General features: G+C 39.7%; 1 protein-coding gene across 1 annotated transcript in view; it reads right to left on the bottom strand.

Annotated features, from left to right (window-relative positions):
• LOC130701230 (uncharacterized) overlaps positions 1-17,628 on the bottom strand; it is a 37,657-nt gene extending 20,029 nt beyond the window's left edge. The window contains exons 1-7 of the mRNA XM_057523193.2: positions 17,313-17,628; positions 11,297-12,219; positions 8,210-8,248; positions 6,965-7,097; positions 5,262-5,488; positions 3,735-3,845; positions 2,829-3,038 (exon numbers count right to left, since the gene is read on the bottom strand). Of these exons, the coding sequence (XP_057379176.1) occupies positions 2,829-3,038; positions 3,735-3,845; positions 5,262-5,488; positions 6,965-7,097; positions 8,210-8,248; positions 11,297-11,660 (1,084 nt within the window). The 5' untranslated portion in view covers positions 11,661-12,219; positions 17,313-17,628. The remainder of the gene's footprint in view (positions 1-2,828; positions 3,039-3,734; positions 3,846-5,261; positions 5,489-6,964; positions 7,098-8,209; positions 8,249-11,296; positions 12,220-17,312) is intronic.
• Between the last annotated feature and the right edge of the window lie 5,345 nt (positions 17,629-22,973).

Raw genomic sequence — 22,973 nt, 5'->3', positions numbered from 1 at the left:
ATTATTGATGCGGCAACAAACAGAAATGAAAAAGAAAAGAAAAAAAAAAACATTCGAAAATGAACATTTAAAAAAAAAAAAAAAAAAAAAAAGGGAAAGAAAATGAATAGCCCGTTGAATTCTCATTTCAAATGCATGGCTGCAACTCAATCAGTTTGTAACCCTCCCCCCCCCCTACCCTTCTCGGCCCGTCAATCGACTCCAATCTATAAAGACGGTTGAAAATAGCCGAGTCCATATGGCCGGCGCCGCTTGTTGTGCGTGTTAGACTCTCGATTGCTTTTCTGTGGTAGAAATGTTTACGGATACAAACATTCTTTCCCATCGGCTTTCTTCGACATCACGTGTTGCCTTTGTTGATGGCTACCGTATTCCACCCCTCACCCCCCCGCCCGCCACCCCACTCTCTTAACCATTTCTTCTTACCACTCCAGAAGGTCGTCTCCACCTCCCCTTCAATCCTTTCAATTGGCTTTTTCAGCCTTGGAGCCGGACCCAATTTTCTAACATTTCCCTCCACTAGCAAAAGAGATTCCCCAAAGTAAACAGAAAGAAAAGCGATGACCTGCATCCGTCGTAACAGAGAAAATCAATTTCCAATGAGGACTCGGTGGGAGCCATAAGAGACACACACACACACACACGGATTGATGCAATCAACAACATTTCGCTGGAATGCGTTCGCACGCAAGTCACTTAAAGAGAATAAAAGAAAAAGCCGAGTGGATGTTACAAACGTAAACAATGGCCTCGTCTTTCCGCCACTTAAATCATTCTCTTTTCTTTTTTTTTTTTTTATTTTTTTTATTTTCTCTGTGCGGCCATCGAACAGAAGGGCAGGATGCGTTTAACTGCCAATTTCACATTGTTATATAGCAATTTTTGTTTTTTCCCTTTTTTTTCCCGACTCAAATCCCGACAGCGGATCATTCCCGAAGTCGTTTCATTTTTTTTTTTTTTTTTTCCTTTTGGTTTAGTTCCCCCATTTTCTTGTCAATCATTCCCCGACGAGGATTGATTATTTTGAGCCGAAGGCAATTATCAATCGAGGCACGCTCCCGCGTTCATTAACGACCATTGCCCCTTTTCTCTTGTTATTTTCTTTTTTGTTTTTTTTTACGTCAGTTTTTGACCAGCGCCCTACAAAAACACGGCGGGGGGATATGGTAATGTTTTTTGAACGAACCGCTTTCTTTTGTTGCTACCGAACTTGTGTGTGTCTCTCGGAAGCGCAACTTTGTTCATCGTAAACAAATGTTTGACGACGAGCAAGGAGCTTTAGAATAGGAAAAAAAAAAAAAAAGGGGGGGGGCAGAAATAACGACCCACTTGGAAATTGTCTTTCACGCAACCGGCGGTAAAATCCACTCCCGAATCTGCGTTTTCACTGGTCAATCGTAAAAGCCTAGATTTCTTCCGAGTTTCATTTGATGGAGGGCGATAAATCCGGAGCCCTATTGTCGTAAAAAAAAACAAAAAAACAAGCATCTCTTTCACACTTAGGAAAGAAAAAAAAAAAAAAAAAATTAGAAAATGGAACGAGATGCTGGCAAGTTAACGTGTTGTTGTTTTCTGCTGGGAAATGGCGAGGGCCAGCACTTTTGGCCCAGCCTGTTGGCTGCATTGCGCATCGAGGGGATTCACGTTAATCGATATAATTTGGTACTGTTTCTACCCGCAACACATTTTTCTTTCGCGGAAAGGGAAAAACAAACAACATCTTTGCCTCTCCACCCCCACCCCACCCCCCCTACGCCAACTTGATAAAGACCGTCAAGAGAATTACAACAACGTCCTACAAGATAATTGATCCATTCGGGAGTCGTTTTGGAAGTCCTTGTAGGGCAAAAAAAAAAAAAACAAAAAAAAAAAACGTGAAAAACAATTTCCGCTGAGGATGCCGAAGATCGGATAGCCAAATAAAAAAAAACATGGATCATCTTTTTCCTGTTGCCCCCCCCCCTCTCTCTCTCTCACTACACCGATGATTGGTTAGATACAGAGAGTTAGTATACGAATGATTGCATGTCTGACCGTTTCTTTTTGTTTTTGACGGGCAAACGCAAAGGGACTTCGTGACTTAGTGTATGTATTTCTTCCCGCGGGAGCGGAAATATGGTAGCAAACAGGTCTGCGCTGACACGATAAGCCAATGAAATTACTAACCTCCCCCCCCCCCCCTCCCCCCTGTGCCCCGGTTACCTTTATGGTAGGCGCGCATTGATGCGATGTTGCCTCCCTTCATCATAAACTCACGACACGGACACCGTTTCACTTCTCGTGATAATAGCTCAGATATTATTGTTAAGACTTACGACCTCTCCCCCCCTCCCCCCCTACGGTTGTGTGTGTGTGTGTGTGTTTGTCGCAATCAAATCATCGCCAAAATTCGCTAGGGAACTTCGTGAGAAACACGACCGGTTATTTTCTCCAGCCGGAAATAACGAGGCAATAAAAAAAAAAAAAAAAAAAGAGGGGGGGGGGGGGGGATCAGAAAACAGTTGCGTGTCGGCTTTTCGTAATACTTTCATTTGAATGATGCAATTTGTCGATGCAAAGAATTGTGGCCCTTTTCGGGAGGGTTGGGAAATGACAACGTTCCAGCACAAAGTCAATTTCCCTTGAGGTTTCGGCCCAGTAAACAAAAGCCAACACGAAAAAAAAAAAAAAATAAATAAATAAATAGGAAACAAAACTTTGGGGTTGTTGTTTGTCACCGACTTTTGCTGTCACAGACAAACGACAAGCAATCGAAGAGAAAAAAAAAAAAAGAGAGAGAGAGAAAGGACGGAAAGAAAAAGTTAGTTTTTGTTTGGTGTGAGACTTACGATTGAGTTCGATCTCGACGGATTTGGTCAATGGCTGAGACAGTTGCGTATTGGATGCGTGACACGAGAGTTTGGTGCGCAAGTCGACCCGACCCAGTCGCTCCAGTTGGAGGACATTGCGGACCACTCCCTGCTCGGAATGGCGAATTTCAGCGTGACGATCAATCATCCTTTCTTCTTGCCACCACGTAACTTCCGGTGCCGGATTTCCTGTAAAGATCGATTCATTTTTTTTGTTTTATTATTGAGGGTCATTTCGTATTTATGCATCAGCACTGATCGAACTAACGCAGTTCGATACGATCCAAACTGCGTTCCAATATAATCGAATGCAATTAATCAAAAATAACAAGATCAAACGCACGCTCGCAATTCACGACTTGTTATCAGAATTTCAAATGGTCTCCCAAAATAAGTTTGACGAAAAGGAATGGATTAGACGAAGATGTGGGCACAACTAAACAACATCCAGCCAATTACTAAAAACGTATAACATAAGCCCAGGCTGCGCATTTCTTTAAAAAAAGAAATCAAATCAAAAAATTTTAAACGTTGCCATGGCTCTCCCCTACGATTTTTGGGTATGCGTGTTTTCATTGCTACCCACAAACAAGAGCTGTATGATTCGGCACTCTAGTGCGTTTCGGCTACCATCTTGACTGGGTCCCGCACGGTGATCGGCGGTGGTGCGTGACAATAAAAAAAAAAAAAAAAAAAAAAAAAATGAACAAGAGATTCGTTTTGATGATTAGAGCATTCATGAGAATTGAAAGGCAGTTCGATACACTCTCGGATCTATCGAACATTTTCGGCGTATCTCGTTGTCTTTTCCATATTTAAAAAACGTGAATTTCAACTTTAAAAGGAAAACAAAAAAAAATGTTAAATCAATTGTTTTTGATTTACCTCCAGTGACAATACAGACGAGGATCAGCGTTGCATCTTCATCGAATGGACCAATGACATCGTCGACATCTACGCCCTTTTCGTTCGTGATCTTCATCTGCTTGGGCGGCACTGCCAAATAAATGCAATTAAAACGAGATGATTTCAACAATTGCACGTTTCACGGTTACCACAATTGCCTGCATTTATTTTTCTTTTTTTTTTTCTTTTTTAAAGTGGATTTCGACCCTTTTTCGGCCTACGAGATTCGGATGATAGAGTCAATACAGATAACAAAAGAATTCAAATTTAAATTTCAAGGACTTGATGATAATGTTAACGATGATGCAGCAAGAAAAAATTCCTCGCGCTTTAGAAACACGTTAAATAAAAGGCAAAGGGCCGAAAATAAAGAAAAAATCTACACATCGTGAAAGATAACGAGAGCCCATTGTTGATTCAGAAAGATCTTAGCCCGTCACGAAGAGGTCGATTTTATATGGCACTGCAAGTTCCAGCCAAAACGCAACAACCTATTTGTTTTTGCCTTTTGTTCCCATTTACAAAGAACGCCTTTGCAGTACAGCAGATGGGTTATTCATTGACTTTTAGATCTTAGACTTCTAGACCGCCATTCTTTGAAATTGACCATGGCCAGATTCCCATCAATGTAGTCACAGGCATTGAAGTAATGCAAAAAGAATTGTTTGAATGTGAAACAAGCACGTCACCGTTCTTGTTTTTTTTTTTTTTTTTTTTTAAAGGGCACCAAAGACTACACGTAAACATGTTACGTAATGTGGCAGCCTATTTTTCAAAACACGTCAATGAATATCCGACTGCTATCATTAAAAATTCAAATAGGATTCAGGGGATCGACGTCATCGCCATCAACTCTGATGACTATAAATCGGAAATCTCAATCGTCGTGTGCATTAAGAGAATGTTACGCTCATCGATTCAGACAGCCATGGCTTTTTCTTTCAACTGTTTTTTTTTTTTTTCTTGACTACATCTCAATCTCATCACTCTCTGATGAAATTGTTCTCCCCCTCCCCCTCCCATCTTATCTAGATATATATTTTTTCAAAAAAAAAAATAATTATTATTCGAAAAGCAGCAGGCCGTGATAACTCCACAAGAGCCAACCCCGATGAATCACAAAAAAAAAAAACATTGCGGTCGAGTGGCCGATGATTTGGTCGATCCATCTCTCGCCATGAACGTGTCCAGTCGGAAAAACGGACAAGCAAAGCCAAGAAAAACATAAAATAAATAAAAACAAATAAGAAAAGGGAGAAATTCTTTGATTGTCTTTGAGGGATGATGGCGCCCCGCGTTAAAGGCGTTCATCCGCATTCGGTGTGTGTTTGATCTGATGGATCACCCACCACCCCACGCATCGTGAGCGCGCGGGATCAGATGGAAACACGCAAATGAAAAAAAAAAAAAAAAGGAAAACAATGCAGACGAGGATAAAAATCATCACAGACATAAAAAAAAAAAAAAAATGTGAAAAATAATCAGATGGAATTGAAACAAACTTACCGACAACGGTGAGGTTGACTCGGCTGTTGCGCGTGGGCGAACGTTTGAAATCGACACGACATCGATAAAGTCCTGCATCTGATTCGCGCACATTATCGATCATCAGACAGCCGGATGATGAATAATTATTTTGGAGGACGACCGTACTGAAAAAAGCTCGTTTGCCCAGCACGTTGTCGTCGGACCAATGTCTAGGCCGGCTGGCGTACTTATCTCGTGCATCGTACCTATATAAAGAAGAACCAAAAAAAAAAAAATAAAATAAAATAAAAAATAAACTGAATTAGAAATGAAACTTCATCAACTTGGACTGCTTCTCCCCTTTCCTGCATTAAAAAATCAAAATGCCGTAGATCCGCATGCAGATTTTACTTGGGGAAACTCTGTGGGAAAATTAACATTCGAATTCCGTTAAACCGCATGTTCAATAGTTTCCATGACTACCCAACGTCTAGTTTCTCATCTGAAAAGATGGGACGCGGATCGCGGGCATTAAAATCGATCATTTCAGTTTTAATCTTTACCAGTACTTGTAATTACGGTAAAAAACATGTTTGGTTTTTTTTTTCTTTAGAGGCATTACGTGATGTAATGAGACTGGCCCGTCTGTGCGTTAGTCATATTAGGAATTGTATTGAATCTGGAGCTGAGCGTCAGAGGAATAATAACAAGACATGACCAACTGGGGCCTTATAATGTAACGCTTGAGCTATTGTATATAGTTGCGACGTGACCGGGAGTCGCTCATTCGCTGTTTGCCACAATGCACACACACCGTGTCTTCTAACACTTTTGTCCGCCATTTGGCCGCCAGAATCGGGTACAAATATACGCGCGATATACAATCATGGTTGCGTTTGATTTGTCGCATAGCGGATGTACATTATCTCCCCATTTCGCATGGGTGTTAAGTCAACGTGAGGAAACCCATTTTTAACGATCGTTTTTGATGACTTTGGGTGTGTGGCCAAAAGCCATTCGAGATGCGCAATGACCCGCTTTTTTTTTTTTTTAGACCCGAAAAACTTGGCGCTAGACGGCCCGAGATAACAAAATGGGCTTTCCCCTTTTCTCTTTCAACATTTGAAAAAAAAAAGGGGAACATTTTCCTCATCCAAAGATTGGCCAGCGAACCGTGAAATACCTCAGCCTGCGACAAAAGAATCACGCGCCGCAGGGTCGACCATTTTTCTCTTTCAAAAGAGATGCCCACTTCTTCTTCTTCTTCTTCTTCTCAAAAAAAAAAAAAAAAAAAAAATGTGTGTGTGTGTGTGTGTTTTTGTGAAGTCGCAAACGGAAGTTGTAAAAGACGTGATGTCCTATCGTTAAACATTTTCTAGGTCTCTCAGCGTTTTGTACTTGACGTTTTGTACGCCACAGACAACGCCAATGAGTCGCCAAAAATGATCGTTTTAAATGGCCTCTCTATTTTTCTACGACTACAACATCATCAATCGCAAAGAAGAAAAAGTTTTTTTTTTTTTTTAATGGCCTTATAATCATACTTTATGTTCTAGCTGCCACGTTTTTTATGAGGCCTCGTATAAGTCTGCCAACGTCCTTATAATTGCTACTGGACTTCTCTTTTTTTCTCTACTCTTTATGGTCAGGATATTGGGATACTACATAGAATTAAAATCAACTACGAAATTTAAATCGACAGTTAGAAAGAAAAAAAAAAAAAAAAAAAGAGATTAACTTACGTGTAAATGGACGGGCTGGCATCGTCTTTGTAGAAGAGGACCAAACTGGCCTGATCGTCCTCGACGGGCGGAGTGATGTCGCACGGCAGGTTCGTTTTACCTTTGACTACACTAATGACGTGCTGCAAAGGTCCTGTTTAAATAATAAAAAGAATCAATTTCAATACCATCTAATGCATCAATAATGAAGCTAAATACAACACAACGAAAGCAAATATTAAAATTTAAAAAAAGCGTAGATTACAAACACACACATAGACTCGTTACGTTAGAGCCCTCCCAACCTGTTTACCACCCTAGGAGTCATCACGTCTTTACCTATCACAAATGAATTTTCTTTTTTCTTTTTTGTTTGTTCGTTTCGTTGTAATAGCATCATCCGTCTTCGTGTTTCACACACACACACATACACACACAACACGAACCGTTGCTTACACGACTTTATAGTTCGACCTTTCTCGTATCCTTGGACGCTTATTTGGCGGCTTATCCAACATGGAAAATTCCCCCTTCAAAATTTATTTTTTTCCTATGTACATAGACGCCCACTTCAATGTACCCCCCCCCCTTGCAACCTCCCATCGTGTTACAGGTAAACGAACGCCAAAAGAAAAAATAATAAATAATAATAAATAATAATAACAAGGTCGGCTTACGAAATGGAACTTTCAAACTCAAACAAAACCCTCCTCCACCTAACGATCCGTCTACGCAATTGTAAGGAGGAGGGGGTGAGCGTGATGACGGATCGATCCCGCTATCACCCCCTTCTATCTTCCGCCCCCAAACACCCCGGCGTATAGACTAATTCATCAAGCAAAAAAAAAAAAAAAAAAAAAAAAAAGGAAGAAAACTATAAAGACGATAACAAGTATCCCACGTTTTACTAAGAAAAGAGGGATAAAGAATTTCGGTCATTTAGTGGGGGGGAGGGAGGATAAAAGCGTCACGATAAGCAGCCCAGCATGCGAAGGCGCAAACGATAATGATGGAAGCATAAGTTATTATCGTATATTTTTTATTTACAGCGCAACAGACGTTGTCAGCATGAAAAAAAAAAAAAAAGGTCAAGGTGCATATCGTGAGATTGTCCCGCGTGATGTATACCACACAAAAGCGCAAAAAAAAATAAATAAATAAACTGAAAAAAGACGCAAAACAACAACAAATAACATCCAACTGCATTTTCTCTCATCATGCTGGGAGCTTCGTTATACGTCCAGCACACGAATTGTCCTTCCTTACCTGGAAGTTGAACGATGTCGGTGCCGATGGCTCCGTTTCCTTTTTTTGTGTTACATTGTTGTTGTTAATTAATATTCATTTTTTTTTTTCGTTCCGAGTTAGTGATTGCGTTAAGGGCAGCATGATTGCAAAAATACAACACGATCAGCGGAAAACAGACAGGAAATGATTTTTTTTTTTTTCTAGCATCTTCAAAATTCGTTGGGGAAACACAATAAAAGGGATGGGTTAACCAACCAGCAAGTCACTCTTTGCGCAATATCAGAAAATGTGGGTAAGAGAAAAAAAACAATGTGTGTGTGTGGGGAGCTCTCCATATTTCAAGAGTCTTTTCTTTCATTTCGAACATCGATCAGAAAATCGTTAAGGTTAGACGATACACGTCAGTTTCCATATGGACGATAGCGTAAGAATTATTTTTTTAAAGATCTTTTTTCTTTATTATTTAAAATAAACATTAATTTTTTGTGTGTGTGTGTGTATGCCTATCGCTTGTTTAGAACTGTCCCTATCGAATACGATCGATCGGCATCGATCATCAATACGCGTGGCTATACGATGCGCTTAAGGTGGAAAGAACAGCACATTTATTTTTTAAAGACGTTTGGGGGGTGGGGGTAGATGATTGTTGATATTTTGTCACATAAAAACAATCGCTGTCTGCTTTTTTTTTTTTATCGTGAAGGACAATAGATAATCCATAGAATATCATGAAACGCAGGTCGGAAACGATTTTTGTGTCAAGCAATTGCGTATCGACGTGAATGTCCCAAATGAAAGCAAACTATGTCTCAACTTTGAGGATAAAGATCAATATGTCCGGTTGATTAATAAGATGATTTATTGTTACGGAATTATCTCTTTGCGCTACCTGTGAATGGTTAAATGAAAATGAGCAGCGGATGATATGATGAAACGAGTGAGGAACGCACGCGAGTTTCCTACAGGCAAGTTCTGTTCTGTCCTCTTATTGGAATTCCTTGCCGGCATATTCAGCGTCCCGACGCACGTCCAAATTGTAGCAGACTACAAATATGGCGCCAATTGTTTTGCAAGTTTGTGAATTCAATCAAAAATTCTAACGAAATGAAAAACGGCTTGTAATTTTCTCGGTGTCAAAAGAAAAAAAGGATCTTGACCATACGAATGCCGGAGGGTGAATGAATTATTGATTGGCCATCTATACACTTCATTACATCCTCTTTTATTGAGGCGGAAAAAAAAATGGCGGTGTCGTTCGTTATTTATTGTATGGGGCCAAAGAAAACAAGAAAACCCAACACCTTGCGGCACCGTAAAACTACGTACATTAACCTTTCCAGTTAAATAGAAATTCTAGTCTACAGCTTCACATTGGATCTCTTGATTACCTAGTCCCCGACGAACCTATCGTTTCCCATTCTAGAAATAACGTTTTGTTTTAAAATTGGAATAAAAAATAGAATGGCCTTTTCAATTATTATTGAATCAAGAAAAATGGGGGACAATACGACTTTGTCCAACGCGTCAAACATCTCCCCCCCCCCCTTTGAAAACGATGATCCGAATGGAAGGCAAAAAAAAAACAGCAATGTCGACGCAATCTCTTTATTCACGTTAGGCAAAAACGGGATTTCCCCTCCCCCTTAGAGGTTTATTCTTCGTCACATGATCACATGAGATCACACCGCCCCTTTCACGCTATTGTCCTACCAACTTTTTTTTTTTTTCTATTTTCCAAGTTTTTCAATCAACCAGCACGATGATAGTAAGAATCCCCCCCTTTTTTTTTCGCTTCTTCTTCTTCTTTATTTACAATGTACATGTTTTCCCTTTTTTTTCCGAGCCACACTTTGTAGTTTCCTTCTATCGCGAGTTCTCTCATTTCTCAGGATCGGACAATCCTCACGGATGTGGTACATAACGAATAAAGACATCGATCCTTTTCGCTTTGCCTTGTCCCCTCCTCTTCCTTGATTCGTCGTGTAACCCAACAAAATAAAAAAAGGGAAAAAAAGAGAGAAATGGAAAGAAAAAGAAGAAATGTCTAGGATCCATAGAATCTATCCGGAACAGGGAGCACCAACCAATCTCTCGTGGTAGATTCTTCCCCTTTTCTTTTTCTTTACCTCCCATTTTACACAGAGGGTGAGCGAGAATAAAAGAAAAAAAAAAAAAAAAAGAGGAGAGATAGGAGACTAATGTCAAGCCATTTGCTGTCGATTGTGCAATGGGAACTGGCAAAGGGAACGAAAAAAAAAAAAAGTTCGTCTGCCATCGATTGCAATTGACTTTGAGGTTAGCGCCATTTTTAAGCAAAAAAAAAAAAAAAAAATGCTTCACGATTTTGAACGAATAAAAAAAAATCGCATTTTTTTTTTTTTACTTCGTCAGAGTTGGTAGACACGTGGAAAGCTTCAAATCAACAATAGGGTACTGTATAACCTCTAGAACGATGCGTTTGATTCAGAGGTAGAGAAGACATTTCAATCGAAAAACGGGGGAGCATTTTTCAACGAAAAAAAAAAAAAATTAAATAAATAAAAGATGAAAGATGGAACGATATGTGCGCCCCACACACACACAAACCACTAATGTCTACGACGTCTGCTTCTGGCGGCAGCCAGCAAAACCAGTCATGGATGTAAGATGGATAGACATCTTTACAGTTTTTGACAAAAAAGAGAGAGAGAGAGACAGCTATATACTGTGAAGATCAAAGTCTTGTCTCTGTTGCCCTGATAACTATGTATAACTGTGGAACACAAGGAAAAAGGAGGCAGGACGTCTCTACTGATAGATGCTAAAGGAACAAGAAGGGACACACCGGATCCCCACCAACTTTGGCCGTATTAATGACATACGATCCGTCTGAATAGGCAAAATCCTGAAGAGACGTCGAGAATGTGATTTGAAATTCAAAAAAGGGCGCTGCCTCGATAGCCCTGAGGGGAGGGGAGGGGGATATAAAGGGTGACTACTAAACAGTAGTTAATGATTTCGTGGTGATTTGCTGTTTGGTTTTACAAAAAAAAAAAAACATTTTTTTTTTATGGTGGGGGAGGAAAAGAAAAGGAAAAACTAAATAAATGAAAAAAAGGATCTTACCATCTTCGTCTTCTATGTCGAAGAGCTCGGGATCGTGACCGTGACACGGCCGACACGCCATTAGCGTCAAGAGGAAAAGGGCCAGCAGCGGGGCGACAGGATGAAGAAGACGAAAGATCGCAAATCGTGGCTTGACTTGTGGGTTCGCACTTGTTTTATTTGCACCAGAAACACTTCGAGCTGTTTCACCTTGCGCCGACAACTCGTCATGTCTAATAGCACGATTCGATCCGGCCATCCTTCGGCTGGCACAGCCAATCCTATGGGACTGCCAGTCATGTCCAGCCACATTCGCACACCGTGACCGACCATCGTCCTCCATTTGCCGTGGCAGCATCCTCTTCACTTTTGAGCTAGACGTCATGGGGATTTCCACAACACAAATACAAGTTTTTTTTTTCTTTCTTTAAAAATAGTGTCACTTTCACTTCGAGTTTTTAATGCAAAAATCGATTTTTTTTTTTTTTTTTGTTTTAGTCTTTTCAAATTTTCCCGCCTTCTAGTTTTTCTTTTTTTGCTGTCTTTATTGGCGGTTGAAGTCCAACACGGACGTACGAGTTTCGCCTCTAGTCACGCACTTTAGGTGCCGATTCGGGGTCCCGATGACTGGGCCCTTTCGTGCGTGTCAGCAGCGATCCGGCCGTGGGTGTTACTGGTGCAACTAACCCGGACAGATCGATGAGTTGGCATCGGCAACTGGGTGAAACATTCGACAGGACGTGCACAACTAACTGTGTGTGTGCCCAGTGTACGTATATATACTGAGGCCTATTATTAGTTGTTATTGTGCAGTTAAGGATGGCAGTCGTCAGCAGCAATCGGCTACACAATAAACTAAAAAAAAAAAAAAAGAGGCTCAATCCGGAGACTCTTATTAACTCAAAGGAGCTGCTGATTAGGCTCGGCCTACGAGGAAGGACGTTCTGCAAACAAAGAGAAAAAAAGAAAACAACGTTAGACATCAATGAATAGCAAACAAAATCGACTATAAAGTTAAACATTTAAATCATTTACGTCATGAAATAATTCATTAAAGAGTTTATTTTTGTTTCCAACGATGCCAATATTAAAGAATGAGTAGCTGTTTTTTAACGAGTAACTCTTCACATGTGAACGACAATCAAAAATTGATGACGTTATCAAGCGCTTGCCTGCGTATACTGAAACCCAAAAAACAAAGTACTCTTCTCCGAATTAGATCTTCTTCTTTAACAAGAACATTTTTTTTTTCTATAAAAGGAACGGCTTTACGATACTCAAATTGACGGACGTATGACGTCCGATCGAGCGGAAGAGACTCTATATAACGACTATTAATTAACGTTTTTTTTTTTGACGTAGCCGCTTAAAACTTGATCTATTTTTCCTGTTGGAGAGGGGGGAGACGCGTAAATGTATCAGTTAAGCGTAACGACCATACGGTAGGCAGGCGAATAGAATTCTTAAAAAAAAAAAAAAGAGACGGATGATGCGTGACGAATTCTCAAGTGTAACAGCTGATGTCCCATTTAGCACAAAAAAACGATAAAGATCGCAGGGAAGCCTTACGTTTACCCAATTTAAAAAAAAGAATAAAACAATATTAAATGACGTACGATTTTAAAGAAAAAGAAGGGGCATGGAGAGAGAGGTACACTCAAGAGCACGTACTGTAAACATGACCCACACAGAAAATTATCCGACGATGGGTAAACACCGGCTGAGCGGCGGGAGATGCCACAACAAGCAGCCACTTCCCATTTGAAAAAGAAAAAAGGGGGTGGCAGCTGGTCACCTTTTATTTAATAAATAATAATTTCTAAATAGTTTGAAACCCCGGAAAAAGGGGGAATGATTCCCCGCCGGCTTTTTTTTTTTTTTTTTTTTTAAGTTGCTCAATTCAACTTGTTGAAGAACTTTTGGCGAAAGCCTTGGCCAGTCATACAATTGTGATGCTGTTCAAAAAGAACGCTGGATGGGAGGGGGTGAGAGGATATTATAACACACACCAAAGATGGACACACTGGCAGAAGAGGCCCTTATCGACAATGTTGCAGTCGTTGCTCTTTTTTCTTAAAAAAAAAAATAAATAAATAAATAAGGTCCATTGTCCGGCAGTGTTCCACCAACGGTTTCTATCCTAGAGTCTATATATGCCCCCTCTCTACTCTTTATACTTGTCGATTAATCGGACAATGGACGAAAAACGACTTTACGCCCGAGCTCTACAGCAAATGATTCATCATATCTTTCTCTCTCTCTTTTTATTATTATACTCCTCCACTATATGTTGTGCCTGATGTTTGTGACATTTGTGTGATAGCAGGGTTATAAAACTAATAACTACCGTCTCTCTCTACAACTATCGTGACGGTGCAAAATAAAATGGGCGCCACTGTGTCCATGTTCTTTTTTTTTTTTATAGGGACGTTGTGTGTGTTTTTTCTCTCCATCATATAACAAGTTAGCAGTAAAGAGGTAGCTCACCCCCCTATGCTTCTACCCACGTCGAAAACATGAGCGGCACTTGATTGGATTGCTAAAAAAAAAAAAAGTGCTGATTGGGGTGGGACTCATTACGTTATACGCCGCTTTTCTTTTTATTATTTTTTCATACCATCGTCTTCAAGCCGAAAACAGCCGTAAGGGCACATCCCCCAGAAAAAATACGCCATCGTCAGCATGAAAAAATATATAGACGAAGGAACGTGACCGAGTCCCGAAGCTAATCAATAATCTTTTCCCTATTCATAAGAGAAAAGGTTCGACGTCTGATAACTACCCTGTTTATATTCAACTTAAAAGAAAGAAGACGATGGCTTAAGGGTTTGTTTTATTTTAAGGTACCATAAAATGTGTTTTAAAGTTGCTAAAAAAATCAAAGAGATGTCGCCATCTGGGATGTATGTCTATTGTTATTGGCCGAGCTGGGCAATTCGTTCACACTGCCGTTAAAATTTTTCAAAGCTCGAGAAACAGTTGGAACCAGCAGCTAAAGACAATTCTGCCAACGCCTCAGTTGAAAAAATAGAAGACAAACGCCTTGGAAATGCTAAAGAGACCTCCCGCGATTTCACGGCAGACATCGTCCGGAACGTGAAAAGTATTTAAAAATGAGATTTAAGAGATCAGACGTGTGCATAGATCAAGTCCAGTATTGGGTAGATAAATAAACTCGGCCTTTTCTTTTTTCGAAACTTGGCAATGCTCGTTTTTTTGCTCACGTTAGTAAAGTTTGAATAATTTATTATTAAAAAAAAAACAAGAGGCCGAATTTTGAATAGTGTGCGTGCATTTATGGTAACTATTTTACGAGTGGAAAAAAAAATTTCATGTTCCGATATCGTTGATCGATTATGGGTGCGGCTGCGTGACCGTCACGGTCAACACATTTCGAATGTAGCCCCTCTCAAAAAAAAAAAATTGCGATTTCTTGTTTTCAAGTGAATCGTATTGATTCCACTAATTGGTTTTCTGACAAACTGCATCCGCTCAAAATCCCCTCTTTTTTAAGTTTAATTTTACTACACACGTTTCATATGCTGCGAATCGCATGTTGCCACATTCATCAAACTCTATCAAATATTCTCGATATCCCCCCCCTCTTCCAGTACAACATTGAAAATCTATGGGTCGAAATCCAATTGGATCCGCGCCCAATAATTCACAATAAAACATTCTCGTGAAAAGTTGTTCAGGTGCACACACGATAAAAATTGCATGCGGATTCACGACATAGCCGAAGCAAAGGAAGAAGCTGAATGGTTTTATGCCACTGCTTAAGACTCCATCCCGTATAACTTTCATTTCCAAAAAACTTTTCTTTGCCTTTTCTACCCACTTTTTCCTTTGTGCGTGGAGGAGAGGCGGATCGCCAGATATGATGGGATCATGATCCGGTGGACGGGAAAAAGGCGGGATATCCACACACAAAAAAATTCTTTTCTCCTTTTTTTTTGGGATTTTTCCAATCAAACTTTTTTTTTTTCCTAGGGAAGGCCATCATTTGACGCCATCAACTCGATCCAATTCCCCCCCCCTTTTTTTGTGTGACATTAGCTATGTCGAACGAAATGAAATAAGAAACAGCTGGAATTTACTATTTTTTTTTTCTTTAAAAAAAAAAATGTGGAAATGCGCCAAAAGGTAAACGGAGCGAAGATACTCAAGTCCCCCTGTTTTGTTATTTATTTTTCCCTCTACCTCTGGCCCCTTATCTATCACCTCTCAGATAGATTCCACACTGAGAACGCAAACGGCTGCGCCGCACTTCTTCGGAGACGTTTAGTTTCTTTAAAAAGTTGCATCACCTCGTAAACATCGGGAGCCCATCCAATTTTAGTCATTTTCAATCAACAAATTAGGTGATTTAATGAATTAAGAGGCTATACACTCTTTTTCAAGAAAAATCAGCTGATTTGTAAAAATAGATCCGGATCGATCCATCACTTCCGGCGTCAGGCATCCTTTTTTTTTCTCTTTCTCTATCCAAATGAAAAAAAAAAAAAAAACGGAAGGATATGGCAAGAAGAAGCTGTCTGACCGGAATAACGCAACCGTGTAACCTTCCCGGTATGCCGGATCTTTTTTCTTTCTCCTCCACTGAAGAAATAAACACCACACACACGCACACACACACACGAGCGAAAGGTATACACACACCCCCCCCCCTTTTTTTTCTCTCTCTTTATCTCAGTGTTAACGATTTGTTGCCGAACAAATACACACAGACGGAAGCAACAACAAAAAAAGGGGGAGGGGGAGGCTTTCTAGATGGAAGTAAAATGGATCTAGTCATCTGGTCAGGCATTTCCAATTTTGTTTTTTAGCCCCTGAAAAAAAAATCCGCACAAAAAAAAAACTATTGGACCAAATGGAATTGCATCCGGTTGACCCCCTACGGATGAAATGGAGGATAAAAAAAAACAACACATGGGGGATCGAAGCTCAAATCCAAACTTGTATAGGCCATCAAGAAGTCGAACATGGCCTTGGTCGGGCCATGTTTTTGTTGTTGTATCTCAGTGTGTGACGTTGATGACACAGGAACCGACTGCATCAGACTAATACAGTAACGCACTACTTTCACGCTGATGTTTATATTATTCCTCCCGGCCCGAAAGAAACATCTTTTTTTCAAGGATTAAGTGGACGACGTAGACGGAATGTTGTCTGCCCACTCGACCAAAAGATGCCAAAAAAAGAAAAGGGGGGGGGGGATCTTTCCCTGGAGCTCCTCAATGTCCTTTTTGTTCTGTTTCTGACGTGCTGTCTCTATGTGCTGAATAGCGCTTTTTTTTTTTGCTCAAGTGTTAGAGACACTTCACACCGTATGGCTCCCGCTAGTTTTATTTTGGCACACCATTTGATCTTCTTGCACTGTGGCACACCTTGCAATTCAATCATCTTTCTTTTGTGAAATTCCCACTCGATTTTCAAAATTTAATTTCAATTGAGTTATCTATTTTTGGATTACGCCCACACAAAATCCCACCTCGTGGCAAACATTTTTGTTTCATTTTCACATTTAAAAAGAAAACTTTTGCCCCAGTCAAGAAAGTGAAAACGAAAACAGCCGGCATTGACATTCACAAACAAAAAAAGAAAAAGATGACTACAGTAAGTACACCGAAAGCAAAACGAAAAAAAAAAATAGCTTAAGGTTATGAGTGAAAAGGAAATTCCAAGTTGGCCGGGAGCTGCTTTTACTTTCTTTACATTTCTACCTTGAAAATAAAACGAAAAAAAAAAAATTGAGCAGCCATTTTGCTTTTTTAATGTAGCATGAATGGCGCCAAATCTTAAAAAAAAAAAAAAAAAAAAATGTTAACAACATCTTCAACGTAATTACGCGCCACCAATTTTTGCCGCCAATTATCTCAACCCGTTGATAGGATAACAGAGACGTTCCATTTTCTAATTTCAAAAACATGGAAGACTCTCGGAAAGTTTCGCGTTTCAACATGAAAGCCCCAATTAAAACACGACTACAGGACGAGACACGTTTCAATGCTAAGATGGCGGTTCAATCACTTACCGTTTCTCGCAGATTTCGTCACACGCTGCCACGAGTGATGGACAATGTCTCTGCAACTAGGTGACTGCTGTAATCATAGTCCGATATTGAAATTTCCCCAGACGATCAACAGCAACACGATAATTATGTGTCTTTTTCGTCTGAACTGAAAACACGGAAATCCGACACGCACACTTTGAATAATTACAAAATCAAGGGAAGAATGTTATTGGTTTCACTCGGTGTATGTTAATCAAGTCAAAAGTTTTTTTCTTTTCTTTGGAATCGTGTCTATATTTCAGGGATGAGCTCGAGCGTCGACTCGACTCGACGGATGTCTGTGCCCTACTGGAGTCCCACGCGGTCGGAACGTTGCATTTGTCCCTTTCCCTCTTCTGCTGGCTATTGTGTATTTCTCAGGTATGACGACAGCGCCGTTGTGGCAGAATGGTAAACTAGGATTTCTTTTTTAATATATTTTGCATGCTGGTGGGTCGCGTTTTTTTTTATACGCATTTAATCTCAATGCTCTGTAAAAAAAAATTAATTGAAAATAAATATAGAATGCAAGGATGACGTCAAAAACGTGCAGTGATATAACGTTGCCAATACATCCAGCAATCAGCTGTTGCAAGTGTGAATTGGGCGCGAAAAAGGGGACTACCGGTTTTAAGGGGCATTCATGAAATGATATTTATTATTCATGCCTTTTTGACACCCACTCCTCCCAGCTTTTTCTTTAACGGAAAAAATAGCGGGAAAGGTAAAAAGAGAAATTTTACTGCTGCTGTTACATAATTCAAATGTTCAGTTTCAGCTTTTGCAGGGGATGCTTCTTTCCAGAGAAATGCAAAAATCTGAAATTTCAATAACACTGTACACATCTACGTTTACTGCAAGAATATTCAATTATAACTCCAGCAACGGACACGAAAAAACATGGCGCGAAGAATGTTCACACCAAGACTTTTCACATTTAAAAAAAAAAACACGAAAACCTTGAAACTTTTTCCAAGAATCTACTGGCAGATTTTTATTTTCCCCCTTTTTTTACGACATGATCTACGAAAAAAATCAGCCATTTTGTTTCAGTGGACAGCATCAATTGACGGTCTCTGTCGTACGTTAGACTTGGCTGGAGGCTTGGCGTCATAGCGTGGAAAAATGTCACATACAGCAAAACAAAAGTCAGGCTCTCTACAAAACGTAATGTAATCGATGCGTCATCCAAAAATAAACCAAAAATTCATTGACGAAAAACACTCTGCGAATAAACGAAAAACAATTGAATAATTTAGTGCAGCAGTGTAGGACACCTGGTGAGCTAGAGCTTCCCTATTTGCCAACTGGACATTCACAGTTCGTGCGTCCTCTTTTTCCAGTCTACTGACCAGGAACTGAATTATGTCACAGTGTCAAAACTATATAAGTTTTCTTCCTGTTCATTCTCGCTAATAGTTCAACCCAATTTTTCCTTTCTTCCCGAAGCCAACATCGGAACATTCTTTTGTTTCTTCGAGAACCCCCTGGAAGCAGACGACATGGCAAACAATGGCGCGCGCGTTGCAACTTGGAAAGAGAAAAAGGCCATCAGCAATAACTTTTTATTTCTTTTGTCGGGGTATATCAACCCACTTTGTAACTTGATCTCTATTGGATCCATAAAGTGTTACATGTATGGAGTCCTGGTCAACGTCTTCTGGATATACATAAAAAAAGATGGAACAAAATAAAAGGAACTTTGGCATCCCTGGGCTATCGTATCTTATGTTACATTTGTGGCCAAAAGCAATGTATACAGAAGCAAGGGGGAAGAAGCCTTAGATAAACGCACACAACAAATGTGTAGCTCGGAATATTCAGTAGAAATGAAACAAGTAGGCCCATTCTCGATGGCAGACCAACATTTCATCCTGTCCAACTCCGAGATTATTGGGTCCCTCCGCCGGAATATTCAAATGAGCCGTTTTTGACCGCTTCACCCCATGTAGATTTTTTCGTATTCGAATTTATTATTTTTTATCTCTACGGTCAAGATTTAAATTCATTTACTCGCGTTGGAAAAGAGAGAAGAGATTTTACGTAGAAGTTGCTGCCTCATTGGAAGCTAATTTAAAAACCAATGTCTCAGTCCACGTTGAAAATCATATGGCCAGTCTTTTTGTATTTTTGATTGATGATTCCTTAAAATTCTTTTGTTCTTTTTTTTTTGAATTTCAGGAATGTAGGTAGGAGTTTCGCGGGCTTCTATTTTACGTCTGTGATAATTATATAAGAGTGAAAATTCACGGACACCGCCCTTCCAGTGTGTCGGCAGTTCTCGACACCATCCGTTTTGGGCTCCACTTTATATTTAGGCAATTCTTTATATTGATGAAGAACTCGCTATATAAGAAAAATTTAATCTGTGTGGGAGGGGTATAATTTTTTTTTACTTCAAAAAAAAAAAGAATCGCAGATTTCGAAAAGTCATGCGGGCGGAATGAATTTATGGCTGTAAAGAGCTCTCTTGTTTGAAATGGTAGGTGGCTGACGTGAGCTTGTGACGTCACTGAAAGTGGGAAAGACAATTATAATAATGTCGAAAAAGAAGAAAGGTTAACGTCTAATTGTTTATCCGTCTGTTAAAAAGAGGCAGGTATACGTTCCGTTGTTGATTTGGCACTTCAAACTATTTTCGTCGCTGCATTGCCATTTAATATCGTAAATAATTGTGACCGTGTTTTCTTACTGGACCGTGAACAAAGCAAAAACCCGAAAGGGCCATTGCAACGTGCAGATCGCACATCTCGGATGTCGCAATAAAGAAATAAAAATTTATTTTCCCTTTTTTTTTTTTTTTCCTAAGCCTTAAAATAAAAACAACCCAAAGATGGAGTAGTTAGATAGGATGACATTTAATTCGAGACTACGTGAAATATTCTAAACATTAATTTGACTTGTTTATTGTTAGTTACATAAAAAAAAAAAGGCTGTGGACATTCGCGTCAGATGTAAATCACCTTAAAAAGAAATGTTGTCAATCTCCTCCCAAAATCAGACAATAAAACATCGACCATTTCTATCCCTTAGCGCAAAAAATGTAGGGGGGAGGGGTGCAGGCAGAGAACATAACCCATCGAATATATAGAGAGATGGGGAGGAAACTGCGGGGCTCATTGGATACGGAACAGCGTGATATCCCGAACTGTCGCTCGCCATCGTACATCACGTAACGGCACGTGACTCATTTTCTATGAATATCGGACGCGTGTGCATAAAAGAATAGAGAACAAACGATTAGAGAGCAAGCCGATTGTGAACTATAAAAAAAAAATGTTATGGGTTGGAACGAATTGTTTTTCTTCCAACGAGATAGGGGGGGGGGGGGGAAGGCCGACACTATTACATAACAAATGACTTTGATTTTTAAGGGTGGCCTTTCCCCCTCCCCATCTACTCTCGAAAATTTTCTTTTGACAATTGCAAATGATGTTCTAATGCAAACTGTTTTCAACATTCTATTTTTAGTGTACATGTCTACTCCATCAAAACGAACTGCCACGCGTAACCTTTAACGTCGGTTCTGATATTAAAGTTTGGTAATTCTATGCACACACGACACTGGCCGGTTTGGGGCATTGGCTGTTGTCACGTGATCATACGAGAATGAACTACAGATGAGTCTCACGAAGAGGGGGGGGGAGAGAGAGTCCATGTGTGTCACTTGATAGTTGAAATTCTTTACGTGACAATGTTCTCTTTTTCTTTACAAGAAAGTCACATGCATAATCAACAGTATATATGATGAAGCTGAACCCCTTTTTTAGAACAAGAAAAATCGTACCTTTTTTTTTTTTCTTTTTCTTCAGTTTTATTTCTACATTTGTTTAAAGTCATCTCAACAATGAGCTATTTTCATTCCTCGACAAATGCCGTGGATATTATTCCCGTTTCGGGAGAATTTCCCATCGACTATTGCCGAATAACACGATTTAAAAAAACATAGAGTTATGATTTTTTAAGAAGCGAGTATACAAAGAAAAAGAAAAGATTGTTATCAGAATCGCAGCGTGTTTTCATTTATGCAGCAGCCGTCGACGCCTTTTCAAGTTTCGCCCAAAACGCGTGTCCCGATGTAGCGTCTCATCTGTCATAGACAGAAGCCTCTCTCTTCTTTCTACAACTGCTGTGCGATGGAAAACAAGGAGCAGGAAAATGGCAACCCCACAAGAATAAAAACCGCGCCCCCCTTTTCGATCAGAGGGATTCTCTGATTTCTGCATTCTTTTGTCCTCCTTACAGTATATTTTTTTTTTTCTAGACTTTCTCATACGAGAATCATTTATTCCACATTCTTTTGCACTTGTATACACACACATTCTTTTATGTATGTATTTATTCGAATGTGTCATTGTCGATACATACACACATAAGAACGTGTATATATGTCTTTTGGGTATAGCCTATAACTTTCGGGCGATAAACATTTTTATAGCGCTATAGAATATTATGTGTTTGTATTGGAGGAAAAGAAAGGGCTCTTTTTTTTAGTGATGTTGGACGTTGTCCAAACACTGACCCATCATGACGTCATAAAGTGTCTTAAACACACTCTACATTAGATATCGAAAAGGAAATGTGTAGGCTGCGAAATCAATCGATGATCAACCAAACGTAGTTAACATTTGTTTTGAAGGTTGAACGCGGAAGGGATCAATTAAGACGTTGAACTCGAAAAGGGACGGAACGTTGTCGAGTGTAAAAGTCAATCACCATAGCCGAAGAAGCCGTGCATAACCGGAAATACTTCCGGTTTGTGACACGGAAAACACTTGCTGTGAAAATGTGTGTCAGAAAACAGCCGACTTCAAGAAAAATACTTTGGCAATTGGCTTCACAAGTTAACAACATTCTATTGACAAGAATAACAGCAGTGTGGTGCACGTACGTTTGAACAATTTTCTTATACGATAACATACCATAAGGAGTCATTCGATATCTTTCCTTTAAAAGTTAAGTCGAAACCATCTGACCGGACAGATGTTGTTCACGAAAAAAAGCAAAACCGAGTTTGCTGTATTACTTGGATCGAAAGACAACCCCCTGTAATGTATGGGATCAATCTGCTGAGGTGTATTCTGAATTAAAGTATATAGTAAAAAGCTATTCATCACTCCCATAGCCCCACCCTTGCATGGACAAATATTGGGGGGGGGGGGAGAGGCAAAGAAAATCTAGTGTTATGGTTAACTGAATTCGAGGGACTAGCTCAAAGCTGTTGCTTTCAATGTTTGGAGGGGGTTAGATTCACCCCCAATCTGACCCTTTTTACAACAATGTCGAGTTTGTCGGACACGTCATTCATCAATTGTGTCGGTGACGTGCTGCCAACTATATAAGCAGAAAAACACTTTTATCCGCTTTATATTCAATATCGTCTATTAGCTCTATCCCATTTAAGTGTATATACTATATATATATATATATATTTCCTATAGATACGTAGAGCAGTATAATAAACTTAGGGTTGCATTCAACAGGAATAGGCCCTTCGAAGTCTTGTGTCATTGATTCACATAATTTTTTCGAATAGATGATGCAACTGTAATTTTACTCGCAGAAATATAATATCCATCTGATGTGTGTACTAGTGGAGCCAGCTGCGGAGGAGGTTCGATGTAACTGATAAGAGTTTTGATT

The sequence above is a fragment of the Daphnia carinata genome, chromosome 10 (assembly GCF_022539665.2).
Source record: "Daphnia carinata strain CSIRO-1 chromosome 10, CSIRO_AGI_Dcar_HiC_V3, whole genome shotgun sequence".
Lineage (NCBI taxonomy): Eukaryota > Metazoa > Arthropoda > Branchiopoda > Diplostraca > Daphniidae > Daphnia > Daphnia carinata.
The sequence above is the reverse complement of the archived record's forward strand: the minus strand, read 5'-3'. Positions and strand labels throughout refer to the sequence as shown.